The sequence below is a fragment of the Peromyscus maniculatus genome, chromosome 5 (assembly GCF_049852395.1).
Source record: "Peromyscus maniculatus bairdii isolate BWxNUB_F1_BW_parent chromosome 5, HU_Pman_BW_mat_3.1, whole genome shotgun sequence".
Lineage (NCBI taxonomy): Eukaryota > Metazoa > Chordata > Mammalia > Rodentia > Cricetidae > Peromyscus > Peromyscus maniculatus.
The window spans coordinates 62,286,718-62,306,385 of NC_134856.1; the positions used below are offsets into that span (position 1 = coordinate 62,286,718).

General features: G+C 43.7%; 1 protein-coding gene across 20 annotated transcripts in view; it reads left to right on the forward strand.

Annotated features, from left to right (window-relative positions):
• The window catches only part of Pard3 (par-3 family cell polarity regulator), a 552,281-nt gene that overhangs the window by 414,093 nt on the left and 118,520 nt on the right, over positions 1-19,668 (forward strand). For 19 of the 20 annotated variants that reach the window (XM_006982506.4, XM_076572359.1, XM_076572357.1 and 16 more), the window contains one exon: positions 4,224-4,460. The exons of the other annotated variant lie outside the window; for it this stretch is intronic. In XM_006982506.4, coding sequence (XP_006982568.1) covers positions 4,224-4,460 — 237 coding nt within the window. The remainder of the gene's footprint in view (positions 1-4,223; positions 4,461-19,668) is intronic. 20 annotated transcript variants of the gene reach the window in all.

The window sequence follows — 19,668 nt, forward strand, 5'->3', positions numbered from 1 at the left end:
CCACAGGTTACACCCAGAGATCTGACTGGTGATTCTAAGTCCTGTCAAGTTGAAGTTGACAGTCCAGGTTAGCCACCATTTAATTGTTGTTGTTTTTGCCATTGTTTATTCTAGCCTTTGTCTTTCCTCATGCATATTACACATGGTGTTTTTATGCATGCAATGTTAAAGATCAAAGTCTGGGCGCACAGATGCTCAACACAGACTTCCACTGAGCTACACCCCCAGCCCAAAGTAGATTGTAAAATAATCTCATCAGTAGCTATAGAAATCTTGCTGGGTTTTTATAGGACTTGCAGTGAGCCTGTGTATCACTGTAGAGAAAACTGACCACTTCTTACATGGAATGTTTCCCCTGTGAGTACAGGGCACCTCTCTGTTCCTCACATGGTCTTTCATTTCTCTCAGCTCCATTACATAGTTTTCACCACACTGGCCTTGTCTGTGTTCTGTTACATTTTAATCTATAATTTGATTTGTTTGTAGCTATGTACTTCAAAAAAATAAAACTATTCTAGGTGCTATTGCAGTTTTAATTTCAGAGCCTATGTGCTTAAACTGCCTTTTGTAATATAAAGTTCAGTGGGGTCAGTGAGATGGATAAAGACATTTGCCACCAAGCCTGAAGACCTGAGTTCAATACCTGGAACCTAGAAAGGGAGATCTGACTCCTCAAAATTGTCCTCTGACCTACATACATACCCCAGAGCATAGGTATGCGCGTGCGCGCGCACACACACACACACACACACACACACACACACACACACACACACACACTATATATATATATATATATATATATATATATATATATATATATGAAGTTAAATGGAGTTTTGTATTAAAACAAGGTCTCCTGTAACCCTCCAGTACCAGGCTGGCCTGGAACTCACGATGTAGCCAAGGACACTCATAAAATTCTGACTCCCTGTCTCTTCCCAATGTTGGTATTACGCCTGTGCGCCGCTACACTCAGGTTATACTGCCCTGAGGATTAAATCCAAGGCTCCTATATAGAAGACAGACATTCTACAACCTGAACTGCTTCCTCAGCTGCCTCCTGGGGCTTTACATGGTGATCTTGTGCTCTGTCGCCTCCTGAACTTGCTTTGTTGTTCTAGATTTTTGTACATTCCTTTGGATTCCCTGTTAGACCATATCATCTGAAAACAGGACTCATTTCTCCTCTCCTACCTGTCTGCTTTTCATTTCCTTGGCCAGGTTTGTATAATTGTCAAGAACTTCCAGCCCTGTATGGAATGATGGTGGCGAGGCCTGTGTGTCTACCTTACTGCTTGTTGGAGGGGAAACATTCATTTTCTCCACTCCGTGTGAAGGAAGCTATAGGGTTTGGAGAAACACTTTTATTAAGCTTAGGGGAGATCCTGCCGTAGTGTTGTTTTCTGAGGATTTTTGTCATAATGGGGGTAAAGTTGTCAAATTCTTTTGCATCATTTGATAGAGTCATGTGACTTTAAAAAAAAAAAAAACTAGTCTAGGCCACATTCTTGTGATGAGCCCACTTGGTCATAGTGTATGATTGTTGAATTCTGTTCACTAATATTTTGTTGAGGATTTCTGCCTCCAGCTTTATTTTCTCATTTCTTTTCTTTCTCTCTCTCTCTCTCTCTCTCTCTCTCTCTCTCTCTCTCTCTCTCTCTCCCTCTCCCTCTCCCTCTCCCTCTCCCTCTCCCTCTCCCTCTCCCTCTCCCTCTCCCTCTCCCTCTCTCTCTCTCTCTCTCTCTCTCTCTCTGTGTGTGTGTGTGTGTGGTGTGTGCACATACACAGATGGCATTGTCTCCATATGATTTGGGTACCTTTTCTGGGATCTTTTCAATATATATGCAGGTGGCATTTATGCAAACAGACGTCTAGTTCAAATATGAAGAAAGGTAAATACAATGAAACATTAAAATGAGTCTTCAAATGCTACTCCACCGAAATAAGTCTTCACTGCTTTTTACATTTTTATTTTGACATGGCTGTACTTACGTCTAGCACACAGTATGACACTCTGACACATGGTGTGATGATCAAATCAGGGAGGTGACTGTACCATGTTCTCAAACACTGCATTCAAATCCTGTCCTCTGTTTCCAGGTGCACATTGCTGCTAGCTGAGGTCACTGCCCAGTGCCACAAAAATGAGATTCCGACCTTCCTTCCTGGTTGTGACTTTGACCTCTCTGCAACCTCTCCCCATCCCCCACCCAGCCTGCTCCAGCCTCTGGCAGCTACCCTTTGACTCACTGCTGGGAGATGTCTGTCTGTGCCTCTGGCTTCTGTCACTGGGCATGATGCCCTCTGACCTCATTTACACTGCCCTAACAGATAGAATCCCATTCTTTACATGGCTGAATAGTATTCATTTGTATAGATATACCCCACATTTTCTTTATAAATCTATCCATTTTTGAACACTAATGATTCCCCATTAAATCTATTGTGAAAAGTGCTACCATAAACATATGGTGCATAGCTCTTTAGCAAATCACTTTTTGTCTTAAAAACACCCAGAGTCAGTGCTGAGAGATGGCTCAATGACTGTGAGAACATTGCTCTTGCAGAGGACCTGAGTTCAATTTCCAGCACCTACGTTGGTTGGCAAAGAGTGTACCTGTAGCTCCAGCTCCAGAAATGCAGTGCCTCTGGTTCCTGTGGGCACACATACACATATGTAAATACCAACATGGAACTGAAGTATAAAGATGATAATAAGACATCAAACTCATGTTTAAGCAGTGATGACCTGCTGGGTATGTGCATGGTGATTCTGAATGTTTCAGAGAGCCTCTCCAGTATTTTCCTTCAAGTTTCATAGACATACATCCCCAGGATAAGGGTACTTTCCCCCACCTCCTTGCCAGGGTCCGTTGCTTTTAGATAAGCTATTTCATAAATTCATAAATGTGTAATGAAAATACTTCCCCATCAAAAATTATCCAAAATTTAACTGAGAATTGTTGTTTTTTAATAAGCCAAAATTTAATGTCAATATAATTTGAAGGGAGTCTTTGTATGAAGTAATTTAATAAAATCTTTAAATCAGTAAAAATGATCATTTAAGCCGGGCAGTGGTGGCGCACACCTTTAATCTCAGCACTCAGGAGGCAGAGCCAGGTGGATCTCTCTGAGTTCGAGGCCAGCCTGGACTTCCAAGTGAGTTCCAGGAAAGGCGCAAAGCTACACAGAGAAACACTGTCTCGAAAAAAACCAAAAAAAAAAAAAAAAGATCATTTAAGATCTGTTTCTAGTTTTAATGCAGGCAGTTTTTAATTTCAGAATTTGATTGTGTGGGTGTCTTTTCTGTCCTTGATCCATTCTGGAATTCCGTTCTGTCTGAAAAATTTGAAATCAAAACCGGTGTCTCTGATGGGAGGTTTTCCTGCCATTGATGCAATGGGGAGCGCACTCGTGCTGAAGTCCCCCCCCCAGATCCTCATGTCTGTGTGGCTTTTCTTTGAGTGGTGTGTGTTCATTAGACCTGCACATACATGCAGCTAAGTGACAGGTAATAGATAGTGCATGTGTAACTTTCTAAAATTACTTTTTGCCTTTTAAAATCAGAAGTAATGTCCAAGTAGAGTGTGAGTGGGTAAGTATTTAGAAAGCAGTTTGACACCAAGTTAAATGAATAAAACAGCAGTAGGAGATGGCCTTGTAGCTCCCATGACCTTGCCAGCCATGGGCTTTTGACCAGGTTTATGATATGAGGCAATACATTTTACCCATGGGGCCGGACTCAAATTCCACCCAAAGAGCAGTTGGCTCTATGTGTGACCATGTGTGGGTGTGCATGGAGATGCTGGGGTCTCCATTAGCTGTCATCTTCTGTCACTCCCCACCTGGTCTTTGACTGAAACTGCAGCTCACCGATGTGCTACTCAGCAAGCCCCAGGGATTGCCCTGTCTCTCCTCAGCAGCAGGCACTTCCCTGTCTGAGCTGTTCCTGAGACCCCCTTGGGTTTTTTTTTTTTTTTTATGTCAGCTAATTAGTATGAGTTCACCGAGTCATACTGCCAAGAACAAAATGGTTATGTTTAGTGTTTATGGCATTGCATGAGAATCTAAAATGTGCATAAATGATCACTCATAACACACCTCCTCTATAACTGCATGAAACAAAGTACATCCCACAACACAGCTTGATGAAGAATCCTGCACTCGCTTCATAGAAAAGGAATAATTTCTCCTGCTTCAGCATTGTTCCAATTTTACAGGATTCAAGCCAAAACTCGAGAATTTAGGGAGCGGCAGGCTCGAGAGCGCGACTATGCCGAAATCCAAGATTTCCATCGAACGTTTGGCTGTGATGACGAGTTGCTGTATGGAGGCATGTCATCCTATGAAGGCTGCTTGGCTCTCAACGCCAGACCCCAGAGCCCAAGGGAAGGGCACCTGATGGACACTTTGTATGCACAGGTGAAGAAACCTCGGAGCTCCAAACCTGGGGACAGGTAGGTGCTGGTAGTCATAGCTTTGCGTCTGTGCCGAGCACAAAATTGCTTGTCGGCATTGTGAAATGCTGGTTATTACCTGCCTGTAAAATGCTGTTGTGTCTGAAGGTATTGAATTGGCACAAATCAATGGCTAATGGAAAGAACAGCAAGAAGTTTCGATTGCTTTCCTTACAGTTCCAGCCTGGCTCACCCTGGTCTTCATGCCACTTGGACCTGACATGCCCCTGGCTTACAGCTTAGATCAAAGGCGAACTCAACCTTAAGCAGTGCATTCTCGTCTTGCTAGAGCGGCTTCTGGATAGGATAACTAAGTGCAGGAACATTCATTTGGACTATGACTTAGAAGGGCCACTTTGGGGGTGGCATAATTTTATACTATGAAAGAATTAGTAAATAAGGACTATAATACATCCGCTCTACAAGAGGCTTATTAGGCGCCATAGGCTTCAGGTCTGATATGTTTATCAGTACAGCAGACAGAGTGAAATGCCGATTGTGTTTTAATGGTTATCTAGTTATTTAACTGAGTCTGTGAGCCTATATTACTGACATACACTTATTAAGGCTCTATGTACTGCTGCTATACTTACTTCAAATGGCAATATACATATTTCAGATTTTAGCTGAAACAATCTTGAATGGATCTTTCCCCACCCCTCCCTTTATAGACTCAAACACCATATGGAGTTTAGCTTTGAAGAGAATAATTCTCATTTCCTTTCATATCAAACATGTGCACACTATTGTCATAAACAATACGCCAATCGTGTTATAAACGTCGCTTATCGCTCTCTATGGCAGCTGGGCTTTGTAAATTATAAATGGTTTTACTTAAAAACAGTGTTTCTGAAGCATTTATGTGCATTAGGCTTGCCTGAAAGGCTTCTCGAAACTCTGGCTGGCTGTTTTGATGCAGGAGGTTGAGGGTGGAGTTGAAGAACTTGAATTGTTTAGGATCCTCTAATTAATGCTGGCCCTGAAGGTCTTGGTTCAGAGTCTTCTGCAGGACACAATCGGTGGACTCTGGTGATGATTCCTCGCTTCAGTTTTGCAACAGCTCTTGTTTTAATCACTGACTTCTAGCTATTAGTAGCAGAAGCTTGCAAATGCAGATAGCAACTTCCGGCAATTACAGAAAGAAACATTTTTAAAAATAGCAGATAGGGACAAAAGCAATCACAACAGCTCCCGAATGAGCGCATCCCAAGGCAATTGTTCTGGCCCTGCACCTCCACAGTAGTTTAGATTTTCCCTGATTATCCCAGAAAATCTATTTACCATTGAATATGAGGAGGGAATCCTCTGACATGAACACTTAGGGTCACTCCAGCCTGTTCCCTGTGCCCCCCAGAAGACTTGTGTGTGTATTAACGTGTGGGTATGTCAGAACTCAAGAATGAAGTTCTCATCAGTGGCAGTGACATTTTCTTTAAAAGCTTTTTGCCTCATTTCTGCTGTGATTGTGGAAGCTGCTTGCAGAAGGTTAAGTAGCATCTGAAGGTACTTTCTTGAGAGAAAGGGCCACCAAAACCCCAGCTCTGTCAGCTAGTGACTCCCGGTGGGGACTGGGAAAAGATGGTCTAGGAATTACTGATGGCAGATGAAAGAGCCAACCATTTCCACATCTCCCACACCAACTCCCAGATCTGAAAACTGGAGGAAGGGCTGTGGCAGGGACAGTTGGAGAGGACCCTCCTGCTCTCACTAACCACAAACAGCTGCCTTACACCCTGGTGCTCCCCAAGAGTAGCCATATCACCGAAGGCTTCTGCAAGTGTTCAAAAGGGTGGAGCATTTTCAGAGTGCTCCCTACTCCAACTTGCAACATCTAGACCTGGGGTCTCCATGCCCTGCTCTGCTAACCCTGATCTGAAACAGACCCAGCTCATGCCCACCCACAGTCTACTTCATAGGGAGGGGTCACACTGAGCAGAGTCTCAGAGCCACGCCTTTGATACTGCTTTCTTCCAAGGCCTCTCAGCTCTAACTAGAGGGCTGTGATTTATTTTTGCAGGGAAAACAAAAGCTTGCAGACACTTGCGAAACTTTTTAATGTTAGTTTTGCAAAGAATAAGATCTCCATTAACGACTAATGGTGTTGCTACTTTAGAAGTGGCCTTTGTGCCTGTCAAGCCCTTCCTCTTGCCTATTGTTGAATATGGACTTGGCTTGGGAGTGTGGCTTCACTCCATTGTCTCTATTGTTGAAGGGAGAGCTAAAGAAAAAAAAAAACTTGGGTAGTGTGGAAGTCCTTTTCTAGGGAAAGGCAATCTCTTGCTACTGCCACACTGCTGTAAATTGTTGTGATTGTAATTGTTACTTAGATACATATAAAGATAAATTGGGACTGGGCTCCTGCGTAGAACCATTAGACATCTAATAAAACTTTACTCTTTACAAAGTTAGATATAAACAAAATGACACATCCATTGCATTTCAGTGAACTATGTTAACGTGGACTTAATAATTTTTCATCATTTTATTTTATTGGTAAATTGTAACCAAAACCAATAGGTACACTGGGTATGATGGTCCACACCTGCCATTCCCATGCCCAGGCGGGCTTGAGTTGGTTTAGATACTTTTGTGAGGCACATGCAGATTCATTTCACCCATCGCTTTCTTCTGATTCCTTCAGTGCTTTTACAAATTTGTGACCCATGATCTTTGACTAGAATATCGTATTGATATATCATTTATGGCATCATCCAGTTTTTGCTATCATGAAGTTGAGACAGTGAAAGTGGCATTGCTTAGTGTATGTCTGTTTGTAAAGCTAGATTCGGGCAATGACTTTAATGTGCCTGCAAGGTGATCTAAAATATGCTTATATGAACTTAAAAAAGTAATCGTTCTAATGGAAATACAGAACTTAAAACTACTTAGAAGTTTCCTCTGATGGATAATGTACAGATGCTTGTCGACTGACTAAATGTCACCAAAATTTGCAATGGGTATCTGTTGAACTTTGCTCTTCAGATCTCTGTATTTTGTGGGAATTGTAGGCATCACTGATAATCTGAAGTGTGCTTCTCAGGTTTTCTTTGCTCAGTTAAAAAAAAAAAGAACAGTCCACAGAATGCTTTGCTCAATCATTTTGATGGATCTCACAGCCAGGAGTGTAGAAGCAAGGTGGGAAATACATTAAAAGATATGAACCTGATGTCACAATGAGCACACTTTCCCAGCTCCACATATTGTATGTATGGTGGCTTTCTCAAATGCCTAGAGTTACGTTTAGAAATAGATTCGTGCCTGTTGAAGTGGTCCACAGGTAAGTTTGTACCTGTGTACAAGCTTTAGTCACCTTCCCTTTATTACTGTTTAGTTTCATGCATGTTTATTCTGTCAGTATTCTCATGCATGCCTAACTGTATCAGCACATGTACTAGTGCCTGAGTTCATGCTGTAGTCATGGTGCCACATTCTATTCTTTATTCCTGTCCTTGGTAACATTTTGATTTTTCTTATTAGATATATGCTAAGTAGGCAGACCCTAATCTGTGTTCTGTATGAATAATTAGGCTTATATTCACCATAATGTTAGTATGCTTCTTATTTATTCTCTGTATAACTAAGGACTTTGAAGATTTAGGCATGGCCAGTGGTTCATAGTCCTGTATTCTCCTGGCTAAGGTAACTTCTTCTTTGGCTGGTGTGTTCTGGTTGACTGAGAACCCTGTGTCTGATACAGTGTGTGTGACATATTCCCATCCTTTTCTGCACCCTGGAAGACACTACCAGTTGCCTACCTACCCAATATCTATTCTTTCCTCTTCATTATGGAATGAATCCTTGTTTTACTCAGATAGGCAAGTGCCTACCTAAGCATTTAAGTTCTTAAACTCCTAGTGAGTTATATGACAGAGTTCTAACTAGTAAATGTTGGAAGCAGCTGGGCAGATGGAACTCCCTGCAGAGCTGTATTTTTCCTGATTGTGTGTGTGTGTGTGTGTGTGTGTGTGTGTGTGTGTGTGTGTGTGTGTGTGTCTTGGGATGGAGGATCTCCCTTGCACATCTTAAGCCCTTGATTCCATTCCTAGCACGTCAGAATCATAAGGCTGTTTGGGATTGCACTTTGGTGTTTTTGTGTTTTCTGCTAGGATCTTGGATAGGTGCTCCAGGGTCTTGGATACGTGCGCCAGGGTAGGCCTTACCTAAAAAGCTAAAAGGGAAAGCCACATGGAAGCCCTTGAGCAGTGGCAATCCCTTCCTGATGTGCCCAACCTGGCTACTTGTTGCCTTGGAAAAATCAGTCTGTTGCTAAAGTTGCTGCCTAGAGATTTCTGTTTCAAGAGGCCAGACTCTAGGTTGGGTGTAAGGAATTGTGTACAGAAGAGCTCAAAGAGAAGCCCACTTCTCCTCTTTCCTCATTTCCCCTCCTCTCCCTTCCCTCCCCACTTACCTGTGCTCCTCACCCCTACTCCTCCTTCTCCTTTTAAAAGACAGAATCTTATGTATCCTAGGCTGACCTCAAACACACCTCACAGCCAAGGATGACCTTGAGCTTCTTACCCTCATGCCTGCACCTCCCCAGTGCTGAGGCTACCTGGTTCATGCTGCATTTTATCAGTTGAATGTTGGCCAGCAGAACCTTCTTCTTTAGCTGTTTAAGACACTTTTAAACCCTAATAACTTCCACCTCATTGGGCAATTCTTCTATAAGATCAGAGGCAGTTGAGACCATGAACTTGAACTATGACTCCAGCTCGCCAGAGTTTGCTCTGTGCTCTTCCGTTGTGAGCTGTGCACTCGGCTTCATTCCCTTGACCTGTGAAATGGGCTCTCAGTGGCATTTGCTCATGAGGCTTGGCAAAGAGTAGCTCTGTCAATCGCAAAGTGCTTAGCTCGGCACCCAGTGCATCATAGACACTATTTCAGAATTTGTGTTACAGGTGTTGTTTACCAAATGGGCTTTTATTCTAAAGAGAGCACAGTGTCCCCACATGGATACAGAAAACAGTGAATGAAATAGAACTGAGGGTGGGCAGGTCATAAAGTGTTTCCTTCAACAGTAGAAACTTAAAGATTGGATACCCCTGTCTCATCTATGAGTTGGACAAGGGTGACAAGTTTCAGTCAGGGTCATTTAGAGTTGGAAAATCTTCATTTTGTACTTTTCCATGGAATCCATTGGAAGTCTTCATGTTCTCTTTTCATGGAATTCCTACTGATCCCTAACTCCTGAGCTTCTAGAGAGTAGACTAGTCAACAGTAGACGCTCAAGCTTCACTTGTACTCTTGGTGTTTCTGTCCACATCAGGCAGGCTCCTGGTGGGGCTAGCAGCAGGACCCATGATTGGAACTGTCAGAGACTTGACTGTAGTCTGGGGCTTAAACAATTTCCTTTAGCCCCCATAGTTTAGAGTTCCCAGTACATGGTGCCATGGAGAAGGGGGGAGAACTTTTAACAGGTGGGAGCCAGTGAGGCCCTCAAGTGGCTGGGAGTGTATCCATGAGGGAACTCTGGGACCTTGGTCTCTTGCTCTCTTTGCTTCCTGTCCTCCAGGTATGAATTGCTGTTTACCATACACTCCGACGATCATGTACTCTCCTTTCCAACCACAAAAACAGATGGGCAACTGACTATGGGCTGAAGCCTCCATAATGGAGGCCAGAAAAAGCCCCCTCCCCTTTCTCTAAATAGGGCAAGGTGAGAGGTTGAGACAAGATCTCATGTATCCCAGGCTAGCCTTAAACTAAGTAGGCAGCCAACGGTGACTTTGAAATTATCACCTGCCTCTACCTTCCAAATGTTGGCCATGTGCCACCACGCCCAGTTCATGCAAGTGCTGGGACTAGAGCCCAGGGTTTTAGCTATGCTTGGCAGGCACCTTACCGAATGAGCTACATTTCCAGCCCCTGAGCAAACCTCTTTACAAACGGATTATCTGAGGAATTCGTTGCACTCATGCCAAGCTGCCACATAGGCTATGTTCTAGAACAGTGGTTTTCAAATTGTAGAGTATGCAGAAAACCCAGAGTACCCCACCTATGTCCTCACAGCACAGTGTAAGAGGTTTCTTTATCAATGTGGGGTCCGTTCCCAGAGCTGCTTGAGTAGGAGGGCTGGGAACCCTCAGCAAATGAACCCCACTGCAGGAACCTCTCCCAGGTATGCTCATCTCCTAGGAATTCTGGTCCAATAGGTCTGGCTGAGCACTGCCCATTCATTGCTTTAACCCATTCCCCAGTTGACTTGTATACAGCTGACTCATCCATATTGGGAACACAATGCTCTTGGGCTATGGAAAAGAAAACCATGGGTGCCACCATGAACTAGCCCCTAACATCTGTTAATAGCAAAGCTGTGAAGCAATTATAATCATCACTGGACACAGCTCATTTCTTTCACAGTTCACCTTGATTAAAAAATTTTATTAAGTGGCTATCTTGCGCAGGTGTTATGATTCCTGTATTTTATTCATTGTTTCTTAACAACACTGGGTTTCTTTTCATACAAGTTACACAGTTCCATGTAGGAAGTTTAGAGTGCTTCGAATTCTAACAAAGGTATGCTGAAGTCATGGTCAGTAATTTTTTTTTTTTTATTGACTTGAGGACACCGTGCAATCTGTATTTGTATTCGGGTCCTGGACTCGGAGGCAGCTCTATGGACATTTGCTTACTGTCATCGTGCAATCATTTGCCACTAAGAATGCATTGTCCTCAAATAGAATTGAGATAAAGCAGGAACTGTGCTGTTCCAAATCTAAATGCAGGAAAATAGTAGGCTAGACTCACTGAGCTTGACTAGGACGCCTTAATGGAAGCATAAATACCATAATCATATGCTTTTTGCATGCATTTTACCATGAAGGGAAAATGCCAGTTTTAAAAGAAAAGACCTTTATGAACTTGTTCCCCCCTCCCCACTAAAACTGGAATCCTGTTGAGTCAAAAAGAAGTCTGGCAGACACAGTACAAAACTAATTTTCTGAGATGCAGGCAGTTATTAAACGTGTGCCCTTTGGAAAACGTCAGGTCATATAACAAAATCGCGTTTGCTATTCAAAAAGTCAAATACTCCTTCCACTCACTTCTTATTATTTATGTCTGTTTTTCTTGAAACGTGAGAAGGTAGTTCTAGAAAGGGGTAAAAACTGTCAGTGAGTCTGTAGGGACCGCCGCGGTCCTGTGCTCCGTGGGACCTGGGCCAGGTGGCGGGACCCTCTGCCATCTGTCCATTGCTGACACTGGCTGCTCCTTTAGCTCTAGCCTCTGCAAGGGCCTCAACTCCATCACTGCTTTCCACCTCCTCAGCTCGGGAGCAAGAAGCCAGCCAAACCGGCATCTGACTTCCTGTTCCTTCTTTGCTGCAGTTTACCGGCCCCCGCCCCCACTTCCCAGTGGAACGGGCCCCACTCTGAGAAACAGGCTGCTTGTACTATCGTCTTCTTCTAGAGACAGGACCCTTCAGCTGTAGCACATGACAGGTGCCTGCCCGTTTGTCAAGCTAAGGAATTCCGAGTCTCTTCCTCTTCTACAGCACTGCTCCCATGGCCTATAGGAGTCTCCCAGCATCCTCCTTGTCCTCAGTCTTGTTCTTGACAAGTCCCTACTTCAACCACTACCTGGGGTTTTGAACTTAAAATAGGACTATGCCTCACCTTTGCTTGAAATTATTCTGTAGCTTGTGTCTAAGATGTAATCTATTGCCTCCACACGGGACATCTGGTCCCCCAGCTTCTCAGTTCAGGCCCTCTCCTACATATTCTGCAGTGCCCTGTGGGTTCACATCTCTTTGCTAGCTCCTGGTCAGTGTGAAAGTGTAAACCTAACTGTACCAGGTACACAGGTGAGCCATTTGGCTTTTGGTGTTACAAGTTCTGCATGTGTTATATGTTGGTGAGAAAGAGTGTCCTAGATAGGGTTTCTGTTGGAGTGATAAAAGGTCATGGCTGAAAGAAACATGGGGAGGAAAGGGTTTATTTGGCTTACACTTCCAGGGGGCAGGAGCTGACGCAGAGGCCATGGAGGAGTGCTGCATACGGCCTTGCACCCCATGGCTTGCTCAGCCCCTTTCTTATAGCACCCAGGACCACGAGCCCAGGGGAGGCACTGCCCACATTGAGCTGGACCCTCCCACGTCAATCATCAGTCAACATAATGCACCACGAGCTTGTCCACTGGTCAGTCTGGTGGGGAAATTTTCTCAACTGTGGCTCCCTCTTCTAAAAGGATCCCAGCTTGTGTCAAGTCGACCTAAAACTAGCCAGCACACAAAGTGAACAACAGCCCCCATTCTCCAAGCTGTCTAATACAGTTAGAGATTCTGCAATTAAAATAAAGGCTGAGGTGACACAAAGAACCCAGCAAATGAAATTGTGCAAGTAATGAAGCCATAAATAAGGTCATGGCTAATCTTAAAGACTTTCTGTTTAATTCTTTTTTGTTGATTAACGTTGCCGGAAACCACAATTTGTTGAGGGGGGTTGTTTATTTATATATTTATTTCTGCCTCAGGGAACACTTACGTATTCTACAGAAATGCGGGGCTAAATGAAAACTATTTTAGACTTTGGTAATCATCAGTAAATTGCCCCCAGCAGAGTGTACTCATTCAGTCTTAATGTCTTTCTTGTCACAGGGCCCTGAACTTGTGGGTCTTTGATGATGAGCCGGCTTTGCCGCTGTGGCCAAAATCTCCTTCATCTGTGTGGCGCAGTGTGTTATTTTAGTGTCTAGCACATTTTAGTACCCTACTTTTCGTGTACTTTGGTACAATAAGCCATCTCGCTCTTTTAGTCTACCTACCCTATTTCCCCATCCCTTCCACAATCCAAACTCGTAGCTTTAAGTGCCAATCTTATTGGTATTTAGTGATCTTACGCTGGCGTTATTTCCTTTTTTGCTCCTGCATAAGGATGGAATATCAGTCTACTATTAATATAAATTCATGAGGATTTATGTGGAGCCCTGTGGTGAGATGCATTTTCAGCTTCTTGGGAGACTTTATCGAGCCCTGAATCCACAATCCATTTTTAAATTAACTACCCAGATGTTCCAGGGCCCTTCCATGGGTCCCTAAGTCCTCCCATGGATGTCTCATTACCCTGTGTTTCCTTCTTCCTTCTCTCCTTTTCCATGTTTTCTCCGTTGGCTGATTTTTGTCTGTCTGAAATAATAGCACTAATTGGTTTTAAAAGAGGTTTTTCTTGTATAATCAAGGAATAGCTGAATTATCCATAGATCCTTTCACCCAGCTGTGTACATGAAGATGTGGAAAGGAGTGAACTTTCTAGAGGGCTACAGAACAGATGAATAGAAATATTTGAAGATACATGTGAAACTACATTAAACAGACTCAAATGTTAAAAGGATGAATGCATGTTGGTGTACAGAAATGTTCCTTTACTTTTTTGAGGTAGGGTTTCTTGTAGAACCAGCTGACCTTAAACTAGCTATATAGCCAAGGATGACCTTGAACTCCTGAACCTCCTGCCCCCACCTTCCACATGATAGGAATTCATTAACTACCTTGGCTAGTTTATGAGGTGGGGCAATCAAAGCCAGGCTCTTTTACATGCTATGTACATAGTATAAGCACTGAACCAACTGAGTTACATCTCCAACCCCAGAAATACATGTTTATACAATTAATATTGTTAAACAGAACTTTGATTGTGTGTGTGTGTGTGTGTGTGTGTGTGTGTGTGTGTGTGTGTGTGTGTGTGTGTGTGGTTTTTCAAGACAGGCTTTCTCTGTGTAGTTTTGGTGCCTGTCCTGGATCTTGCCCTGTAGACCAGGCTGGCCTCGAATCCATCTGGCTCTGCCTCCTGAATGCTGGGATTAAAGGCATGTGCCACCACCTCCTGGCCTTCATTATCATTTTAATCACATAGCCTTTAAATGGACTGTATTGCAGAGTTATTGGGGATACAGAGGTGTTCCCTTACTGTGATGGTTATTGGCTGTCAACTCAACAGGATCTAGAATTATTCCAGAGACTAGTCTTTGGGCATGTCTGTGAGGAATTATCTAGATTAGGTTAATTGGGGATGGAAGACCCACCGTAAATGTGGTTGACACCATACCATGGGCTGAGTGCCAGACTGCACTGAAGGAAATCAGCCGACACCAGCATTGTCCTTGCCATCCTGACTGTGAGTACAATGTGACCTGATGTCTGAGGCTCCTGCTACCATTGGCTCCACACATGGTAGACTCTTAAACCCTCCTTCTTTAAGTTGCTCTTGTCTTTTTTTCCCCACTCACAGCAAAGGGAAAAGTAACTGATACCCAAATAAAATCCCTGAAGATCATAGAATTGTCTCCAGAGAAATGAATTCCTTTAGGAGGGAAGGATGGCTGGAGTGGGTATTACCCCACATTATCCCACAGTAGATGGCTTTGTGCATTTAACTGCACAACACATAGGTGTGTATTAGGCAAAGGGGCTAGGGCTTGCTTGCACATAAGTTCTCACTTCTCCATCACTTTCACTGGCATTCCTGATGACCTCCCAAGAGACACCTGCTGGTCCTGTCCAGCTGGGAGGCAGGTGACCTCACTGGGAAGTGGATACTCACTGAGTTTAGAGAAAAAACAAAAGGAAAAAGACAACCAAGTGCAACTCAAACTGTAAAACAGTCCAAATGGTACAAAGGTAGTCAGTTCCCGACACGGTTGAGTTTATCTGGGTGAGTGTAAATCCATGCTCAAGTTCTTGATTGCAGAAGTGGGGGGTGGGAACTGGTAACCTAAGTTTAAAAAATGCCTTTGTAACAGAAATGAAAGCCGAGGACAGACTTGTTTCTAATGGTCCTTCTGTTTCCTTCTTTCCTTTATCCTACACATTTAAGCCGTAATTCTTAAAAGGCTTCAACTCTTGAATAAGTCCTCGTTCTAGGACTTAGCTGAGAATTCCTGGAAGTCCAGGCTACTCATTAATGTTGTTCAGTCCTGGCTGAATACCAATAATTGTGGATGGTGATGTGGACAGAAATGAGTATGAACTGAAAATAACTAAATAATTCATATATCCTGTAGATAATAGATTTTTTTTTGAGGATGCGTTTGAAATTGCATGAAATGGACTTGAGTGTTAGAATGAATAGCTTTGTATCCTGGCTCAGAAATGCACATTTTATAAGAGTATCTTTCAACTGAACCTTCTGTATTTGGTTTTTGAAACAGGCTTTCTTTTGGGCCACCAACCAGCTCCCAAATAATGACATGGAGACTTCGTAGTAGTTATGAATGCTCAGCCTTCTGTTTAGGCTTGTTTCTGGCTAGCTTTTTTAAACTTATATTAACCTGTTTCTCTTCGTCTATGTTTTGCCTTGGGGCTTTTTACCTTTCTTCAATTCAGTGTGTCCCACTCCATGTCTTGCTGTCTGGTGGCTGCCTGGCTGGCTGGCCCTGGGCATTCATTTCCCTCTCTTTCTCCCTGGTTCACTCTCACTCCTCAGGAGCCTAGATTCCTCCTCTTAATCTCTCTGCCCACCAGCTCAGCCTTTCCCTCTACTGCCTAGCTACTGGCCATTCAGCTTTTTATTAGACCCATCAGGTGCCTTAGGCAGGCAAAGCAGCACATCTTTACATTGCTAAACAAATGCAGCATAAACAAATGTAACACACCTTTACATAGTTAAAGTAATATTCCACAACAGGTTTGGCCTTTTTCTTTTTATTTCTTAGTGTATCCAGAGTGCCTTCTAATTTCTTCTTTCTCACTGGGTATCAAGTTGGACCACAGGGCTCGGTGTGCTGATAGGAGGTAGAACACTGAGCAGTTGACCGAGTGGTAGAAGCCTGACTTTTTAAGAGGGTGGAATGCCTGGGCTGCATTAGCAGGTGAGAGCTCTTCTGTACATGGGAGTGGGGATGAGTTTTGGCGGGCAGGCACTTAATTAAAATGCAAAGTTCAGATCTTCCTGATGTGTATCAGCTTTCTGTGTCTCTGAAAGATAAACTGAGATCCTAGGCCTAAAAAGAGAAAAGGTTAATTGGGGTCTTGGTTTTTGAAGCTTCACACTGGTTGGGGAGCCCAGTGCTTCTAGGCCTCTGTGGGAGGCTGTCACCTCATCTCAGGAGGGCAGGGGTAAGTACACCACTCACCTCATACCTGGGTTTGGAGCAATAGGAAGGGACTAAAGTTGTCTTGGTGTCACCTTCTGCGACAAAGTCCCGGAGGGGACCCTCCCCTGAAAGGTTCCAGCACCTTCCAGCATTGTGGGCTGGAGGCTAAGCCTTCTAAGATATAGCCCTTATATGTAGCCTTATATAAAGCCCTCGTTGATGTAGCTAGGCTGGCTGGCTAGTGAGATCCGGGGATACTCCTGTCACCACTTTCCCAGAACTGGGCATGTGGTCCCCAGATTTTGTGTGGGTGCTGGGGATCTGAACTCAGGTCTGGCAAGCAGCTCTCCAGCTGAGCCCAACAAAGCCTTTTGACATTTTTTTTTAATTGTGTCTTTTATCTTTTCCTCCTCCCTCCCTCCCTCCTTCATATTTCCAGCTTTTATTTTAGAGAAAGGCAGCTTGGATCTCACAGTAGTGTTAACCTTGTTGATGGACAGGTTTGATATCCAACGCCCTGCCCTGTTTGTGACTGATGTGAGCTGGTCTTTTGGACGGGTAGATGGCTCTCTGGAAGTTTCCTGGGACTTTTTTTTACAACTCTTCCGTGAGAGTATCCCTTCCTGACTTTCATATCTTGTGCATTCTTGAAAACCTTTAAAAGTCAAGGGACTTCTGGTGCCACACACATATATGCTCATGGGTTGCCAGAGGCTGTACAAAAATCGTGATAAAATTAAGAGCAGAAATCGTGATAAAATTAAGGTTGCTGCTTTCTGCGGACACTAATAAACCTCACTGCCATGGGGAGATTTAGGGCTGACACACATGGAAGCCAGTCCTCCATCTCTTCAGCACTGTAGGGGTCAGCATGTGCAGCCACCAGAGAATGCTTCTTGTGGACAGATGTTCCTCTTGGCTCTTTCTGGATCCTTCCCATCCTTGCTCATTGTGACCATATGAACCAGAAGTTTTCTCTTTGGAATTCTATTTGAAAGCCTCCCTGGCTCACAGTCGTCAGAAGGGCGGCTGGTGAAGTGGCCAGGGAGATGAAGTTAGTGCCGCTGACAAGCTGGTGGCCTTCAAATTCTGGGGTCACAGAACTCAGCCCTTGAGAAAGGCCCCCCAGGGGTTTTGACACAGAATGCACCTTTCTCTAGAGCATTCACCTGGAACATGATTGACTGTCTGTGAGGGACCATCTCTGTGGCCACAGCAGTGTTGGGGGTGGGCAAGCAGGCAGTGTCCCAGGAAATGCAAATGATTTCCAACTGTGTGCTGGCCCATCCCTTGTTCACCTTCCCTGCATTATATTGGCTGCTCGTGTTTTGACATCATACCATGCATGTGATGTACTTCTAAGGTTTTATCATCTGTCTTTAATGTGAATTAAGTTGCATTTAAGCTGGGGGGGGGGGTGTCCGTTTTGTTCACTGTAATATTCCAAGCTCTGGTATGTTGGCATTCATGTATGTTTGTATAAATTAAAAAATGGAGGTCAGTGAGATGGCTTTTCAGTTCAAAGCACTTTCAGCCAAGACTGATGATGTAAATTCAATTACCAGGACCCCCATGGTAAAAAAAGAGAACGGACTTTCTCAAGTTGTCCTTCAACCTCCACTTACCCATTGTGGTGTACACACACACACACACACACACACACACACACACACACACACACACACATTCTTTCTATCTATCTATCTATCTATCTATCTATCTATCTATCTATCTATCTATCTATCTATCTATATCTCTCTCTCACTAAATAAAAGAGATTTCTTAGTATAGCAATGACCAGTTTCTATAGTGTATTTCTCTATAAAACTACAAAGGGCCTGTTTTAGAAATAGAGACATTTTAATCAGTCGAGTCACTTTTTGTATGCGCTTGCAACCTCAGCTGCTCATGAGGCTGAGACAGGAGGGTCTTTAGAGCTCCTGAGTTGGAAATCAGTCTGCACAACATAGCAAAACCCTATTGCTGGTTAGGAGTTAGGTCTGTGATCCTTGTTGGCTTTGTGAAGCTTATTTAATTGGCAGGAGGTTGGATGCAGTGCTGTTTAGCGTGTGATACAGCATATGTCACAGGTTCTGAGTTCACATCCTTGAATAGTGCCCGGCTCATAAGAAGAACTGTAGTTTGTCTCCAGACTGTCTCCCATAAGCCTTGTGGTACAGGTGTGCTCATCAGCCTGTGGCGACATTGGAGACTGGAGGAAGTTAGGTTAATTGCATACACTTCCTTTCTCTCCCCTCTTCCAGAATGCCATGAACTAAACCGTGGTGTGCTCACAAGTCCAGAGCACAGGGCCAAGGTTTCATATCATGTACTGAGATGATCCTTTCACATCATGTACTGAGATGAACCATAACTGGATTCTCTCAGGCTTTGAGTCACAGTGACGGAAAACTGTCTATTAAGGTTATTGGACACCCGATACTGTCACCAGCAGCAGCACAGCACCTTCGTTCTTGAGTTCTAAGGACATTTAGAAGCAACTTCATTGGCTGTGTTGATTGCTTCTGTCTGTGTGATAGATGATGGCCCTTTGCGTATTTTTAACATCTTTCTTGTGTAAATGCTTGTTTTAGATTTCTCTGCTTTGAGTTTTGCCGAGAAGACAATTGATGTCTGCTGCTCTGTACCCAGTGTACCAGCGTTGAATACTCATTGCTGTGGACATTTGATTGATCTCTGTAATTAGGAAGCAACATAATCTGCCGTAATTAGGTATAGTCGGGAACTCGAATAGCCTACAATTAATTTCCAAAGCAAGAGGCTCAGGTGCACAGGGTTCTGGTGTTAGAGGACGCTCCCAAAGGCTGCAGGCTGGGCTGGGCAGGTTCGCTGCCACTTGCAAGGCTTCCTGCAGGCAAGGCTTCCTCCATTCTCTTCTCTGCGTCTTTCCTGGAAGTGTGGCGTAGAGTGGCAGCTCTATAATACAGCTAGCTAAAAAGTGCCACAAAGTCACACAACAGCAGTGTTGTAAATGCCTTGTGGTCACTGTATTATAATAACTTGAAATAACGTTGAGTGTTAACAAGTAGGTAATAACCTATTGTTGATATTTTTTTCTGATAAACAGGAGGGCTTCCAGCTTGGACATGACACATGAAGTATGAGAAGGCCACACTGCATTCTCCTATGTCCTTACTGCCACACTTGGTCCACTTGTGTG